Raw genomic sequence first — 16605 nt, forward strand, 5'->3', positions numbered from 1 at the left:
GCACAGCACCGATCCCGAAATCCGATGCATCTACCATCAACAAAAGGGGTTTTCGGGGATCGAATGGCGTAAGGCAAGTATTTGATAGTAACGCCGATTTCAACTGGCGAAAGGCGCGTTCGCATTCCGTCGTCCAGACGAACGGAACACCTTTACGGCGTAAGCGATGAAGCGGAGCTGAAATGGAAGAAGCATTGCGCACAAATCGGTGATAATAATTTACCTTACCCAGCACACTCTGTAGCTGTTGTAAGTTCTGCGGTGACGGCAAGTCCTGAATGGCACGAAGGTGCTCTGGACTCGGATGTATACCTTGGGCATTTATGACATGCCCCAGGTACGGTAAGTCACGAGCAAAAAACACACATTTGTCCTTCCTCAAGCGAAGACCATTCTGACGCAAGACCTGAAATAATGTCCGGAGATTCTGCAAATGTTCGGCTTCTGTCTGTCCTGAGATCACAATATCGTCCAGATAGTTCGCAGCAGTAGGGACCGACGCACAAATAGTTTGTAAATATTGCTGAAACAAAGCAGGGGCGGATGCACACCCGAATGGCAGTCTTTTGAAGCGATACAAGCCAAGATGCGTGTTAACCACTAAGACGCGCTGGGATACTTCGTCCACAGGTATTTGCAAGTACGCATCTGCTAGGTCCAATTTTGAAAAATATTTGCCCGGGCACAGTTTGTCAAAAAGATCTTCCGGGCGGGGCAAAGGAAAAGTAGCAGTCACCAGTTGTGGATTCACAGTTGCCTTGAAGTCCACACAAAGTCTCAATTTTCCGGAAGGTTTTGGCAAAATTACTAAGGGTGAGGCCCAGAGAGAAGCCTGCACACGTTCAATTACACCTTGAGATTCTAATTCGGCTAATGTCCGTGCGACCTCATCACGCAATGCGTGGGGAACATTGCGCGCTCTGAAAAATTTCGGTTGCGCGTTGTCTTTCAGTTCCAAATGCGCTTCATAGTTCTTAGCGCAACCAAGGCCCGGTGCAAACATGTCTGCAAATTCTTCACAAAGACTAGAAACACTGGCGGAAGGCACAGTCTGATTCACTGATAGGACCTGATTCACTATAGACAAATTAAACAATTGAAACAAATCTAAACCAAACAAGTTCACTGCACTAGAGGAACGAAGAACGTAAAATGATACAAGTTTTGTCTGTCCCTTGTATGTGGCAAGAAGGCTGCACTGTCCTAACACAGGTATATGCTGTCCTGAGTAACTAGTTAACTTAACATTTGCGGCACGCAATGGCGGGGCGCCCAGTTGTTTGTACGTGTCGTGATTGAGCAATGAAACAGCAGCTCCGGTATCGAGCTGGAATGGTATCACTTTTCCTGCAAAGTCTAAGTCCACAAAAAGTTTATTGTCTTGTTGACGACAAGAGCGACTGTCTCGTGCAATTTGAACTGAGACAGGTATAGAAGCACGTGCGACTTTACGGGATTTCCGGCGACGTCGACGCACACTTTGGGTGGGACGAACACAGTCACTGTTAGCTAAAGTGTCACTGGACGGGTGGGAATGAACTACATGAATGTCCATGGGCGAAGGTCCACGAGCCTGATTGTCCTGGGTTCGATTCCGGCGCGAAGCAAAGGGCCTGGAATTTGTGTGATTGTCTGATCTTAACTTTTTCTGGCAAACACTTTGTACATGTCCTTTCTTTTGACAGTAAAAGCAAATAGCTTGGCGTGACGGGCAATTTTCACGCGAATGTCTAGTTGCACACCGCGGGCAAGATTTCACTGCAGTTGCTTGCTTACGCGGCGCACGTGGTTGCAAGCTAGGCGGCCGCAGCGAAGTCGGGCGCGAGGGCCGCTTAGCGTCCCGTGCAGCGGGCCCGGCGGGCCGATTAATGTGACACACTGCTGGCGAAGTTTCAAATGATGCCTGAGCAAAGTCAAGTGTGTCTTACCTGTCCAATATGTCTATCACTTGTTGCAGGGAGGGATTAACTAGTTTAAAAATCTGTTCCCTTATGCGAACATCAGAAACGTTCTGTGCAATTGCATCACGCACCATAGTATCTGAATATGGGAGGCCACATTCACAGGCAAACGCGCAGTCTCTAGTAAGTCCTTGCAAAGTTGCTACCCACTCCCTATTAGTCCGACCGGCGGTACGTTTTGTACGAAAAAACGTATACCGTTTTGCAACAACATTAACTGTTTCTTTGAAATAGGCATCTAAAGCCGACAAAATTTCCTCGTAGGTCAGAGTTGCTACGTCGCGTCGGGGAAACAATTTCACTATCACCCGGTAGGTAGACACACCGACACAAGAAAGCAAAAACGGCTGCCGCTCTTTACCTTGAATTCCATAAGCAGTGAGGTGGAAGTTGAACTGATCGGCCCACTCAGTCCAGCTTTCGGTTGTGGCTTCAAAGGGCCTAAATGGCGGTGCGACAGCGTTGTGTGGCTGCGGTAGCGAAGAAGCGGCTGCCGCCGCATCGGTTTGCAGCGCACGTTGACCCTGGACGAGCTGTCCAAGGGCTTCCAATAACGCCTGCGTCTGCTGATTCTGCAAGCGAAAAAATTCGGACAGTACATCTGGAGAATGCGGCGAAGCCATGACACAAGCAAATTAGATCAAGTAGAACACAAAGACTGCAACGTGGGCGCGGCACCACTCCTCGGCGCCAAAATATTGTTGTGTCGATTCCCTAAGGTCTCGACACAATGAGTGGCTAGGTGCACGCGAAACTAACGCAGACGGGCGTAAATTCTGAAACAGGAGACTGGATGAAAACTATAAAGAAAAGAAGAGAGATTTTAATATACTTAACTTTAATGTAGTCTTGTTCTTGTTGAAATACATCTCTTGCATAGTAGTAAGCAATTAGCAATGATACACATGGCGCCTTGCTAGGTAGTAGCGATGGACTAGCTGAAGGCTATTTAATCTGTCTCTCGGCAAATGAGAGGAATACTTGGTAGGTCTAGTCGCAAGCTATGTCGTCCGTACAACTGGGGCGAGGTCAAGTCCGTGTCTCGTGACCTGCCATGTGGTGGCGCTAGGATTGCGAGTACACAGTGGCGACACGCGGGTCCGACATGTACTACAGGACCGCGGCCGATTTAAGTTACCACCTAGCAAGTGTGGTGTCTAGCGGTGACACCACAAATGTTATAAATACAAGCAGCAAGAACGGTCGAGGAGGCAGTCGGAATGTCACTTTGGTAAAGTGTGTTTCTGTGTTATTGTTTGAGATGGATAAACAATGCAAAGAACATGTAAAGGAAGTACTACTTTGTGTTGTGTTATGGTCTTTGGTGGACAGTGGAATTAAGATGGCCACCAGAGTAATAAATATTTGATGTTTACGTACGTGTTGGTTTCGCTCGTTCTTTATCAGCAAAAGTACATAAAAAACACGGGACCTCATGTTTTTACCCTAGACAACCAGATTTAGAGCCAGCATCAGCATCGAGACACAGCAGCGATCCAGCAAGCAGCAGCGATTACTACAATGTATTTTAATGGCGCCAACCTAATATCAAGTGCTATCAAGCTCCGTAAATTGGAGTGAAATAGTGCGATTATAGCAATTAGCAATATCTATGACTAGGCGACCATTACAAGGTGTAAGTTGATGTTATATCATACGTTGCTTGAAGTTATCAGCACTAGAATGCTCTTAAGAACATTGAAGTCATAACTGGGTGGGAGAAAAATAGAAAACAGTTAATGCCAAATAAGTTACAGTATGAAAGAAATTATGTAAAGCATGATGTTCCCTATGGGGTACAGTATGCAAAAATCCAAGACTATCGGTAATATCGCCTCCCACATGTTTTTCATTTGTGAGGTGTTATCCGAAGATCGTCTTGTTCTGTGAGGTTCCAATCATAAGTTCCTTAAAATGTGTTTTAAAGTTACGTCTATTTGTCCAGTGTATAACTATTCTCAATCTCTACATGTCAATTTATATACCCTCGAGCAAGAATAATGGTCAATAGCAATTCCAGTCGAATTCTTTAATTTATTTAGGAGGGTGTTTGCGGGTTAAAAGGCAACGGAGGTATTTTTAAAATGCCTATTAATCTTACTGGATACTGTTACCACATAAATCATTTTGGAAAATATTTGTTTTGCCGATAATTTAAGGTTTTTGGTTGGACTTTTTGTTGTAGAACATCTATAATTTTTAAGGCCTTCAAAAATGGTTCAAATGGCTCTGAGCACTATGGGACTTAACATTTGAGGTCATCAGTCCCCTAGAATTTAGAACTACTTAAACCTAACTAACCTAAGGACATCACACACTTCCATGCCCAAGGCAGGATTCGAACCTCCGACCGTAGCTGTTGCGCGGTTCCAGACTGAAGCCCCTAGAATCGCTCGGCCACACTGACCGGTAATTTTTTTTTAACCATAGTCATTAGCAACATCAGTTTGCTCCAGAATCTCTACATCCTTTTGTTGTTAATCAGGTGTTAATTTTAACATCCTGTTGACATTGTCAGAAGAAATCTTCTTGTATTTTAATGGGTGGCAAGAACGCATTAATAATGGCATCAGTCACTGTTGGTATCCTAAAAATAGAAAGAAAATGTTTATGATGATTGTTAGACATGGTCAGGTCCTGAAAATTTATGTTTCCTTGATTTTCATATTTGAGTGTGAAAGCTATATCTGGGAATGCATCATTCATAACAGTGGTTAAATTATTTAACTCTTCTCTTGATCCATTCTATAATAGAAGTATGCCATCTATGTATCATTTGTAGCACACAATTATTCTGAAAATTTGCAGGTTTTCTCCAAAAAAAGTGTTTTCTAAATGACTGACAAAATATTGGCAGTAGTGCTGTTGAGGTAATTTCCATTGGTAGGTTATCATTCTATCTATAAGGCCTGTAGTCGAAAGAAAAACTGTTCAAGATTAATATAGCCTGAATGAGTTTAATGAATTCCATTGTTTCTTCACAGTTCATAATACTGTGTTTTAGCAAATTGTTTTTAATAATACCAATAGTTTTGGCTATTGGGATATTTGCGTATAGGTTCTTGATGCCTAGTGACGCAAATTTAGGTGGGACAGTTAGAGGTAATTTTTGTTGTTAAAACATAAATATTTATGATATTTGAGTTATTTCCAAAAATGTAAAATTCTATTAAAATTTCATTTAGTTTTTTTTGAGAATATATGGAGGGCAGTTACTGTTATTAACTAGGGGGCATATTAGCTGTTCAGTCTTGTGTAGTTTAATTTGTGAACTATGTCTAAGCAATTGTAGGTTCACACATTTTAATTGTTGTTTATCTTCTGGTAAAAATTAAAAAAATATTGTCATAAATTAATTTTCTTATTGTGAACTGAAACTTAATGGTTTGTTCTTTAAATACTTGTGTTAGGATATTCTCAGTGAAGACAACTAATTGTCTTGGAGATGTATTCTCCTTCTTTAATTATAGCCAGAGTACTACCATTATCCACTTTTGTAATTCTGGAGTGATGTGATTCCAGTTTCTCATTAATACTGTCAATAACTCTATTTCTTGAAGATTGTCATTTTTGTTTTTCAGCTTCTTTTTCTCTATTATTTATTTGGTTTTAATAGCAGTTTTATATGTGGCATGTTTATTTAATTTTTCGCATTTAGGGGTAATTTTAACATAAGCAGTAATGCATTTTATGGTTGAGTGATCTAATGTGGAAGTTAAATTATACTTAGCCCCTTCGTGAGTAATGTCATTTTGCTAGAAGAAAATTGGATATCTGTTACATTCAATGCTCATGGATAAAATTGGTTTGTGGAGGTTGTTCAAAGGGAACCTCTAGTTACTGATTGTTAAGATTAATTTTGCTGTAATTCTCACTAATGCACTCTCATATATAATTTATTTTTCCATAAATTTCGTTATTCAGTATAGAAATAATAGTAGGGACATTTGATTACTGAGTGAGGGATGTACATTCTGAGGTCCAAATCATCCTTCTTTTTATAGACATCCCTAATTTTATATTTCATCCATAGGATGCTGCATTTCCATTGTTCAAAGGAGGAAACATTAGAATTAGTATTAATTTTCAGCATTTCATGTTTGACCTGATGCTAAACATCACTTGATGAAGCTAATTTTGAAATTTAATTTCTTATTTTTGGTTCACAGTATTTTAAAATATGCAAAAACCTGTCAAGGTAAAGCATTCATAATTTTAACCAAAATGGGAAGGAGAGAGCAACGATTTGTTCTTAGTGATCTGCTAGAAAAGACGGTCAAAAATGCAGAATCATTTATTAGAATGACCAGTTTCGACACATTTAAATGGTCATTTTCAGATTATGACCACAGCATGCTTGTTAATTAGGTAGCTCAGCCTTTACGAGGATCAGAAATATTGTGACATGATATTTCGCTGGAGCTTTACATAATGTGTACAAAGGATCATTAATACTATAATGTGGTGTTTACCCATTTGGCAGAAGGCAATATTACCCATAGCCTTGGAATTTGGATACTATTCCTAAAGGAACATTGTTGAACACATTGCAAGAGCTAGAAATTTTCGTGAAATTTTCATGAAATAGCCTTTTTCGACTTTTTGGAGATATAATATAGGAAAGGCTACTGCTTCTTCGCTCTTCATTTTTTGACTGTTATCTATATGTTTGTCATTAAGGATTTTTAGAAAGAACCGAATATTTTAATAGTTTTTATCACTTGACTCATCCTATAATTCCAATATACTTATTATAAATTTGCCACCATTAAGAATTCATATTTTTTTATTCTTTTTATTAAGCTTAAACTTAAAAAAGAACATCATGCTTTACATAATTTCTTTCATATTGTAACTTATTTGGCATTCCTATTTTTCTCCCACCCAATTACGACTTCAATGTTCTTTCGAGCATTCTAGTGCTGATAACTTCAAGCAGCATGGCATAACTTCAACTTACACCTGCAGTGGTATTTACTTCGATATAGCGTGCATTCATCGTAGCTCTCACGTCGTTTTCTAGATGCATTTACGGCGGCCAACGGCTATCGCAACTGCATCATCTTCCTAGGAACAGCGTCCGATAAACACATCTTTAGCCATTAACGGCCACCTGAACGACGCCTCCATGGTAACAGTGTCCCCCATACATCAGGTCGCCTGTGGCCGACATGCAGCATCTTCATGGAAACGGCATATTACAGCGTCTCTTTGACTACCAGTAGCCATCTACCATATTTCCATGGAATCAGTGTCGCTAGAAGTACCAAGAAGCGTCACCAACTGGCATTCAATGATCCTACGACTGTTTCTATTGGCGTTTCTATTTTAAAGTCTTTGATAAATTTATAGCAAGATTATTGAAGACTTGTATTATTTGTATGAACACCTACATTTGTAGAATCTGTACGTACAATTGACCTCTTTTATTTTCCTTTTTTTCTTTTTATTCGCAAATTATAATGTAATTTACGTAAGTTAAATTCCCATTGACTGCAGGTGATGTAATGCAACAAATTCGTACGTTTTCATACTGTACTTAACTCCTGGCAGGCAGCCACTAGTAGCAGTTGCCATTGTCATCACGCAGAGCTGTTCACCACGACACCAACTCCAACCATATGGGTAAACATCACACTATAGCGTTTCTGATCCTTGGCCCAAGTTGTGTATAGCTCCAGCCAAATGTCAAGCTGTAGTATTTCTGATCTTTGTATGGGTTACGTAAAGGCTGACGGCCCTAATTAACAAGCACTCACGTATCTTTACAGGGCTGATTATCTGAGTATGGCCTTTGAAACTTGCCGAAACGGGTCGTTTTAATAAATGATCCTGCGCTCTTGGCTGTTTTCTTTTTCAATTTTTCGGGTGATTGGCAGATACATGATCGATGTAGTGGAAGGTAATTTTTTTGTAACGGCCGCTGGGATTCGTCGCCTGAGCGCAAACGTAAACGCCGCGTGGCTGGAGGGGGGGGGGGGGGGGGTGTCAGCAGGCTTATGGCGTGGAGACACACTTCCCTATGGAGATCGATCGAAGGCAATTCCATCTGGGCTTCGACCTAGACACTACGCCGGCGAGAGAATCAGGTGGTTTCATTTTGAGAAGTGTTGATTTCGCCACAAGCAGCACGTGAAAGTCGTTTCTCTGTGGATAGAGTTCTTATTGTTATCACTCGAGTGACACTTCTTTAGCTCTCTGTAGAGATTGACACACATGAAAGTGCTGCTTTTCGGAAGAATGCTAGTCGAATTTCAGTTCGTGACGACGATGATGATGAAGACGATTTTGGTTTGTGTGGCGCTCAACAGCATGGTTATCAGCGCCCGTACAAATTCCCAATCTTTACACTTCCCAGCCTAGCAATTTTTCTCAGTTATGATGAAATGATGAGGACAACACAAACACCCAGTTCGCTGGCTGTGAAAACCCCCGAACTGGCCGGGAATCGAACCCGAGACCCCGCGTTCAGTCGTGGCTACTGAGCAAATAGAAATATTGGCTCGTGTTCTCTCGTACTACGGTAATTTCAGCCCTAGGAGTTTACGACAGCATCTTGCGTCCACTGTGTAGGCAGAGAATTACAGGTATGTCACGTACATCTGCTCAGCTTCCAATGCCCCAACGATCAGACTATCAGTGCAATGTAACTGCAGTCCGTACTATAATAGGTGATATGTGCACTTTGGTTTGGCAGACAGGAAAACACTCACAATAAGTGTGTTGAGTTCCATTTGCTTGTCTACTGAGATTTTTCTCAATGCTATAGTCAGGGTGCAGGTCTTCTGTTTGTCACCTCTAATCAGCACCTGTTAACTTTGTGTCCATCGGTCTAAAGGAAGTTAAACGTATGCTCTGCCAACCTCGAAATTAAATTTAGAATGGAGTGTGACAATGCGTACTCCAAATTTTTACAATTTTTTGTACTCCATATGTTTTTTTCAGAATAAATAATGCATGGTATCGAAGCTGTTATTCATTATAGTGGCATCCCGATAGGAAGAATTCGTTTGATGTGCTAAACTGAAGTGAGGTAAAACAACAACACGATACTTATGGAACTCCTTAGGTGATGGTTGTCAATGGCAGGATCGTTTTAATCATTTGTAGGTGTGAGAGTCCCACTGCGGAGACAACTTTAGGCAACCACGCATAAACACACTATATGCTAGAAACACCACGGGATTTACAGATATTGCGCATACATAGGAAAAGAAAGCCACTACTGTATGAGGGTATTCAAAAATTCCAGGACTTTTTCCACAAAATTTTTCTACACTTACCTTATACTTATTGCGCATGGTCTCCTTCGAAATACTCCCCTCCGCAACTGATACTCCGCTCCCAACGTCGTTTTCACTTCCGGAAGCAGTCTTGGTGCGTCCCTTGCTGGATCGCGCGAAGCGCCATCTGCGAATTTTCTTTTATCTTGTCTATCGTTGCAAATCTTCGTTCTTTCTACGGGGTTTTCAACTTTGAAAATTAAAAAAAAAAAAAAAAAGGCCGCAGGGGCCATGTCTGCAGAGTACGGAGGATGAGGCAGCACAGTGATTTCTTTCTTTGCGCAATAGTCACGCATCAACAAGGACGAATGCGCTGGTGCGTTATCGTGATCCAAGAGCCATGAATCTTGTCGGCACATTTCGAACCGTTTCCTTCTCACATTTTCTCGCAGACGTCGCAACACACCTTGATAGTACTATTGATTAACTGTTTGTACCTGTAGAACGAATTCATGAAGAACTAATCCTTCAAAGTCAAACAGAACTATCAGCATGGGTTTGACATTTGACCTGATCTGACGAACTTTTTTGGTCTTGGAGACCATTTTCCCCCCTTTCCCGACCCATTTTGAACATCGAACCTTGGTCTCAACATCATAACAGTAGACCCACGTCACATCACCAATTACGATTTTCTTTAAGGCACATCTCGTTTTCATTTGCGCGATCGAAAAGCTCTTCACAGATTGCGATGCGAAGGTCCTTCTGGTCTTGACTCATGATCAAATGGCTCTAAGCACTATGGGACTTAACATCTGAGGTCATCAGTCCCATAGACTTAGAACGACTTAAACCTAACTTAACCTAAAGACATCACACACATCCGTGCCCGAGGCAGGATCGAACCTGCGTCCGTAACAGCAGCGCGGTTCCGGACTGAAGCGCCTAGAAACGCTCGGCCACAACGGCCGGCCTTGACTCATGAGCCATGGGGCGAATTGAGCGGCAAAACGATGCATTCCAAGATGTTGTGTCAGGATTTTTTTTTGACATGATCCAACTGAAATTTCACACTCTTCTGCAATCTCTCGGACAGTCGGACTTCAATTGGTACGCACATTTTCGTTGACGTTCCTGACATGAGCATCGTCGGCAGGGATCAAGGGCGTCCTGAACGACGGTCATCTGTTCCTTCCGTCCGGCCATTTCTAAACCGTGTGAACCATTCGTAACACCAAGTACGGCTTAAGCGCTCATCGCCGTAGGCTTCTTGTGTAATTTGGAGTGTGTCTGTAAAAGTTTTCCTGAGTTTCATGCAAAATTTAATGCAGGTGCGTTGCTCCTCTAATTCTGCCATCTCGAAATTCGCAAACTATATGACACAACGTTCTACTCAGTATAGCACTGAACAATAATTAACAGACATGCAACAATGAAATCTCCGGCAGCTACACGTTAAACACAGGAGTGTGTATGCATGCCAACGACATTTTGCTTCAGCACAACATTGGCGCGAAATTACGAATGTTCCGGGATTTTTTGGACAGACCTCGTGCAAATACACTATTGATGAGAAACTGCTGGAAACACTATCTGCTTTAAAATATCTAGAAGTAACTATCCAGTGCTACCTTAAGTGGAATTACCAAATAAAACAAATAGTAAGCAAGGCAGATGCCAGACTGACATTAAGAGGAAGAATCTTAAGGAAATGCAACTCATCCAAGAAGGAAGTGTCTTAAGACACTTATTCGACAGATTCTTGACTATTGTTAAGCAATATAGGATCCTTACCCGATAGGCCTCATAGAAGATGTAGGGAAGATGCAACGAAAAGCGGCGCGTTTCCTTACAGAATCCTTTAGTCGGCGCGAGAACGTTACAGAGATCGCTGCGAACTCCCAAGTGGTAGATGTTACATGAGACGCATTGTACATCACGAAGAGGTTTACTGTTGAAATTTCGAGACAGTACTTTCCCGTACGAGCCGAACTACAAACATCTCGCATAATGACCACGACGAGAAAATTCGAGAAATTAGAACGAATTCAGAAGCTTGCCGACAGTCATTCTTCCGACGTGCCATTCGGGAGTGTAACTGAGCAATAGGTGTCAATTGTTGGTGCCAGAAGTACCTTCCGCTACACGCCATTAGGTGACTTGCTGAGTATGACGTAGACTTCTCGATACTGCAGTACACCGACTTTCGCAAGTTCGTGTCATTGATATTCGTTAAGATATTTTTACTCGTCATGGTTTTATTTATAACTCTTGCCTATTTCTTTTAATTGTACTCATGCTAATAAACATGCTGTTAAGCGTCCTAAAGCCCCTGCGACAAAAGTCTGTTCCCGCTTCCGGAGGCAAAATTCCAAGAAGTAAATGCATATTTAGTATTGATACTCAAAACTAATATTCAGTGCTAAAAAGAGGAAATCGTTAGCGGGAAGTAGTCTGCTCAATTTGTTTGATACCCATATCCATGGTCCCCGTGGGACACAATGGCAGCTGGGGAACTTACAGTCGACAGACAATAATCAGATTTGACTAAAATGACTAGGATTTTCAAAGTCTTTCGCCTAGTTCAGCAGTTTAAGTGATGGCAGGCCCAGGCAAGTACAGCGTCACAACTAGGGCTCGCTGAGGGTGGCAGCAAAGTCAAACAAGAACAGTTGACATGAAGTGTTACTAACGGGTCCGACTTTTAACGACCAGCACTTAGAGGCCGGCGACCATCTTATCACGTCCTTAGTATATATAGTATATTGGTGGCTCATGACATAGTAATTTATGTAAGTTGCCAATTATAATAAGATAGGTATGCCGTCAAAGGTGCCTCCCGTAATGTCACTATTGACTCCTGAGCAAAAAAGTTTGGCGACGATCACTATGTAAGAATACTAGTGAAACCCACCGTAACCACTCTAGGATCTTGTAGACCAGCGAAAGATGACGGATACAATAAACGTTCCAAAGTAGCGTGTTCTCGAGTGTACTTTATATTGTTGATCCACCAATTCCAGTAACACAAAAGATTGTGACGTATTGTCTCGTACTGCTATTACATTTCTCTGAAAAGCAAGTCATTCAGACAAATTGTACACTCATCTTCATTCTACACACTGCAGAACTCATTTACTCTTTTTGTCCGTCTACACCGTAGAACTTTTTCACTCGTTTTGTTCTATCCTCCACTTGATTTATGGTTAAAAAAGCTAGTGTAGAGGTTATAAACAAGGAAAGAACAGTTCTACGATAGTTTGCTGTAACTTACATGTTTCGTTCTCAGAGGAAGAAAAAAATATATGGAATTGCTGATATTTACTTTGGTTTTTGTATTCTTGTATGTCTAAGTTTTTGTCGTTACATGTTGTTAGAGAGAACATCTTTGTATTAATAAAGATTAGTTATAACACAGTTATTTATATTTTGACCAGAGAAAATTTTAGTTACTGAGTGAGAAACAATTTTATGTTAACTGTATGGTATAAGAGCATAAGAAATAAGCTTACTGATACTTTGCATGCAATGTGTTCTCGTATTACTTTCACTATGCTGTAATTAAAGAGAACCCGTTTTACTTCTTTCTCTCAGATACTGAATGGATCGTACACAATGTTCAATATGCTGTACCAGTTCCAGAGGAAGAGGTAATGTCAGTCATGGAAATGAATATGTGAACTGGCGGATGACAGACGTCAACTTCTTACTGCTCTGTATTAGTGTAGTTTAAGTAAAGATAGTCTACCACAAAATGTGTAAAGAAACTAATTTTATGAAGATAAAACGTAAACAAGCAGCATCGTTGTCTAAAATTCATTTATAGTAATCCTCTCACTGTAGTTTTCATTGTCTTAAGTTGAATAATTGCTCCATTACGTTTGTTTCATTCAGGACTGTAAAGAGAAGCCTTTGTTCATTGTGAGGACAACTAATTGTTCCGATGACCTAAAGCAGGTTCTAGCACAAAAATACCATCGGCAAAACTGCTTATGAAAGCAATACTGGCATGAGACCGCTTTCTGCGAGACAGTTGGTACGTGAAGTACGCTCAAAAAACAAAAAAAGAGAGAGAGCGCTGTCTGTGGAAAGGTAGAAGTTCTAGTCCTCTTCAGGCACACAGTTTAGTGTCATAAACGTTTAATACAGAATATATTTCGCTATAAAATCACTCATCGTATGTCATCAAATCAAGGTGAGAAACTAGATATCTGATGCGTCAAGTTATTGGGTTCCAAGCCGTCTGGCAAAGTTTAAATGCCTTCCCCCTGCACATACGAGAAATTAATTCCGCAAGCCTGTCCGGCCCAGTCATTCTCTGTAACCTTTCTTCCTTATCTGCAGAAACATAAAACTGAAGGTGTCTTTAATCTTCCCTAACATTCACTGAAATCTTTATTTTATCCTCGTCTGTTCTGTCGTATTTTTTCAAGTGCCACATGGTTTGAAAATTACTGAAATTATGAAAGTTGTTATTGTTGCTTTCCCTGAATTCCGTAATCATAATTTTTTAGTATTATCACTAATGTTGTAACCACAAATATTGTGATAATTGTTGCTGTATGATTACAAATATTTGACCGAATGATGAAGCTCTACAAACAATGATCAACTTGAAAAGCTTCATTTACAGGACGTCCTACACTTGAAGGCTCAACATTAAGCGGACGTCAGAGGCTCCTAAACTAAGTTTTTCGGGTTAAGGAAATTATTTCAGGTAATATGTTCTTGAATGAAAAATGCATGATAGTTATGCGTTTGTAAACTGCTTGTGTTTCATAACTAACGACTGGCCCCTGGGTAGAAAATACTGGCCCTACATTTATAACCTATATAATATTATAATCGTCAGGGGCGTCTACATTGTGGCGTTTACCAGTGTTTAGGAATCTAGACTAGTTGTCGAAAATTGAATATTACTCTATTCAGGAATTTGTAGCGATGCTTTTAAAGTATGGCGAAACTGCACCCAGACAGTACAATTAATGTACAGAGAAACATCTAGTAACACACGAACTGGAGCCAGCAATTATTACCTTGATTAGAAATTTGCGGGAAACTATACAGAGAGCTGGCCAACGTTCTTGACAGTTTTGCGTGCAGTAGAGTTTGACGAAATAATATTGGATCGTGTTTGAGAGAGTTCATCAATAAGATATTCGTCAATATGCCCAAGAAATATAAATTTTGAAGAATATATTGTGGACAGTACCCCAGCAAGTACGAAGAATGATCGAGTGAGCAGATTTCAGATGTCTGTGTCATTCCATAATAGGCAACAGAGAGACCTGAGAAAGTGTGGCTAAATTTTCTGCGCCGCTGTAACGCACGCATTGATACTAGCGATCAGTTTGAACAGTTAATATGAGCTTAAAATAGTTTCTACATCAAATAAAAAGTTAAAAACACGTTTCCAAACAATTTTTCCTCATCTCATGATACTCAGTTCAGAAATATCTACAATATGTGTAATTGTGGCTCTAAATGCTTGAAACACCCTTCGTGAAAGCGCGATGTACGAGGTATGATCAAAAAGTAAAGGGAGTTTTTGTGCTTTTGTTTTTAAAAAAATCATTATATATTAATCAAAATGAACTTTGTCTCCCTCAAAGTAATCCCCCTCAGAAATAACACTTTTCTGCTAACGCTTTTCTCAGTCTTGGAAGCATTTCTGATTTCTGGAGATCACTTTTCGTTATGGTGTTCAGCTCCTTCATCGATTCTGTTTTTACCTCATCAATGGTAGCAAAACGACGTCCTTCGAGGTTGTTTCAGCATCAGGAGTAGAAAGAATTCGTAGTAGGCCATGTCCGTTGATTACGGTAACCGAGGCAACATATGGTTTACCTTTTTGCCAAAAAACACTAACAAGCATTGAAGTTTGGGCGCGATCATTATGGTGGTGCATTTTCCACAAGTGGTTTTGCCACAATTCTTGTCGTTTTCTTCGGATTGCTTCATGCAAACAATGCATAACTTCAAGCAACTAGTCCTTATTAGTATTGGGACAAGCCGGTTACTGCCGAAGTACCGTTATCCAAGATGGCGGCGATGACGTCATCAACTGACACCAGCTGATGACGTCATCCAAGATGGCGGCTGTGAAGTCAGTTGATGATGTCATCCAAGATGGCGACTGTGACGTCAGCTGATGACGCAAGTGCCGTTATGCAAGATGGCGGGAAAGTGCCGCCACCCCTGCCACACCCCACTGGTGGGAAGTTCAAATTCCACCATGACTATGTAACTTCTACTAATCAAAGAAAACGGTGGGAAAAAAAGCACAGTTGGGGTACCTCCACTAATATAAGTCATCTGACCACCACTTCTTCCTAGGGTTTTGCTTGAAATTTGAATTTTGATAGTAAAGAAAGGTCACTTGGGCTATCTCTACTAACCTATGAAAATGGCGGGAATCACAGGGCACTTGGGGTACCTCCTCTAATCTAAGTCACCCGACCACCACCTCGTCCTAAAAAATGGTGGAAAGAGAACTCAACCTGTGCTGGAGATAAGTCTTTATTTTGCATGGACTATTTAGTTAAACAATATAGACACTACAACCATCCAGTGTAGTCGCCTTGGGGCCCAGAATACAACTGACCTAGTACACAGTACTGCCACCAGAGGGCCCTATCGTCCATTCTGTGACGTAATTCAGGATGGTGAGGACAACAATGGGAGGAAACAGTGTGTTCACCATGAGGTCTGGAGTCCAACTGGTCTAGTACACAGTACTGCCACCAGAGGGCACTGTTGACCATTCCCTGACGTAATCCAAGATGGCGGTCTGGTGGTGGAGAGAAAGTGCCTCATAACTGAATATTCAAGGGTATATTGCTTATTTATAAAAGAAATCAGTTTGTAGGGGATTGATTTCTCTTGCTCATTATTCTCTGCTGTTTGGAAAGATGTAAATCTTGTAAGAAGTAATTACATTGAGCAAACACGATGCATAACCTAATGTTCTGCACTATACTCCAGCTGTCTTAACCTGTTGGTTGGTTCTTTGTCAGCACTTAACCTATTGTTCTCTTAAATGGTTCTCCATGTCATCCCCATTTCCTTAAACTATTCTATTGCCTTTGATACATAATTAAGTAATTAGTTATGTCCTCCCTCCATTTTGTGGTACACTTTTCGAATTTCACATGCTTTTGAACGCCATTTACGGCGCATTATTCTTTATCACCCACCCCTTTAAACTTTTGTACTGAGTTTTACATAAAAATTATCAAATTAACCTAGTGTTCTGCACTTAACCTCCTGTTCTGCTCCATGCCACCAGCTCACGCACACCGTCCCCTTAACTATTGTATCGCTAAAACCACGCCGATATAAAAAATTTATGCAAATTAATTAAATCGATATTTTTCACATGTATGGGGTAGTGTTTTTAATTCGAATCATCCTATTGGTCA

The 16605-nt window shown here is 40.8% G+C and overlaps 1 protein-coding gene across 1 annotated transcript in view; it reads left to right on the forward strand.

Moving 5' to 3' along the window:
• The window catches only part of LOC126199594 (uncharacterized), a 149213-nt gene that overhangs the window by 100523 nt on the left and 32085 nt on the right, over positions 1-16605 (forward strand). The window contains exon 7 of the mRNA XM_049936521.1: positions 12779-12834. Within this exon, the coding sequence (XP_049792478.1) occupies positions 12779-12834 (56 nt within the window). The remainder of the gene's footprint in view (positions 1-12778; positions 12835-16605) is intronic.

The sequence above is a fragment of the Schistocerca nitens genome, chromosome 8 (assembly GCF_023898315.1).
Source record: "Schistocerca nitens isolate TAMUIC-IGC-003100 chromosome 8, iqSchNite1.1, whole genome shotgun sequence".
Taxonomy (NCBI): Eukaryota; Metazoa; Arthropoda; class Insecta; order Orthoptera; family Acrididae; genus Schistocerca; species Schistocerca nitens.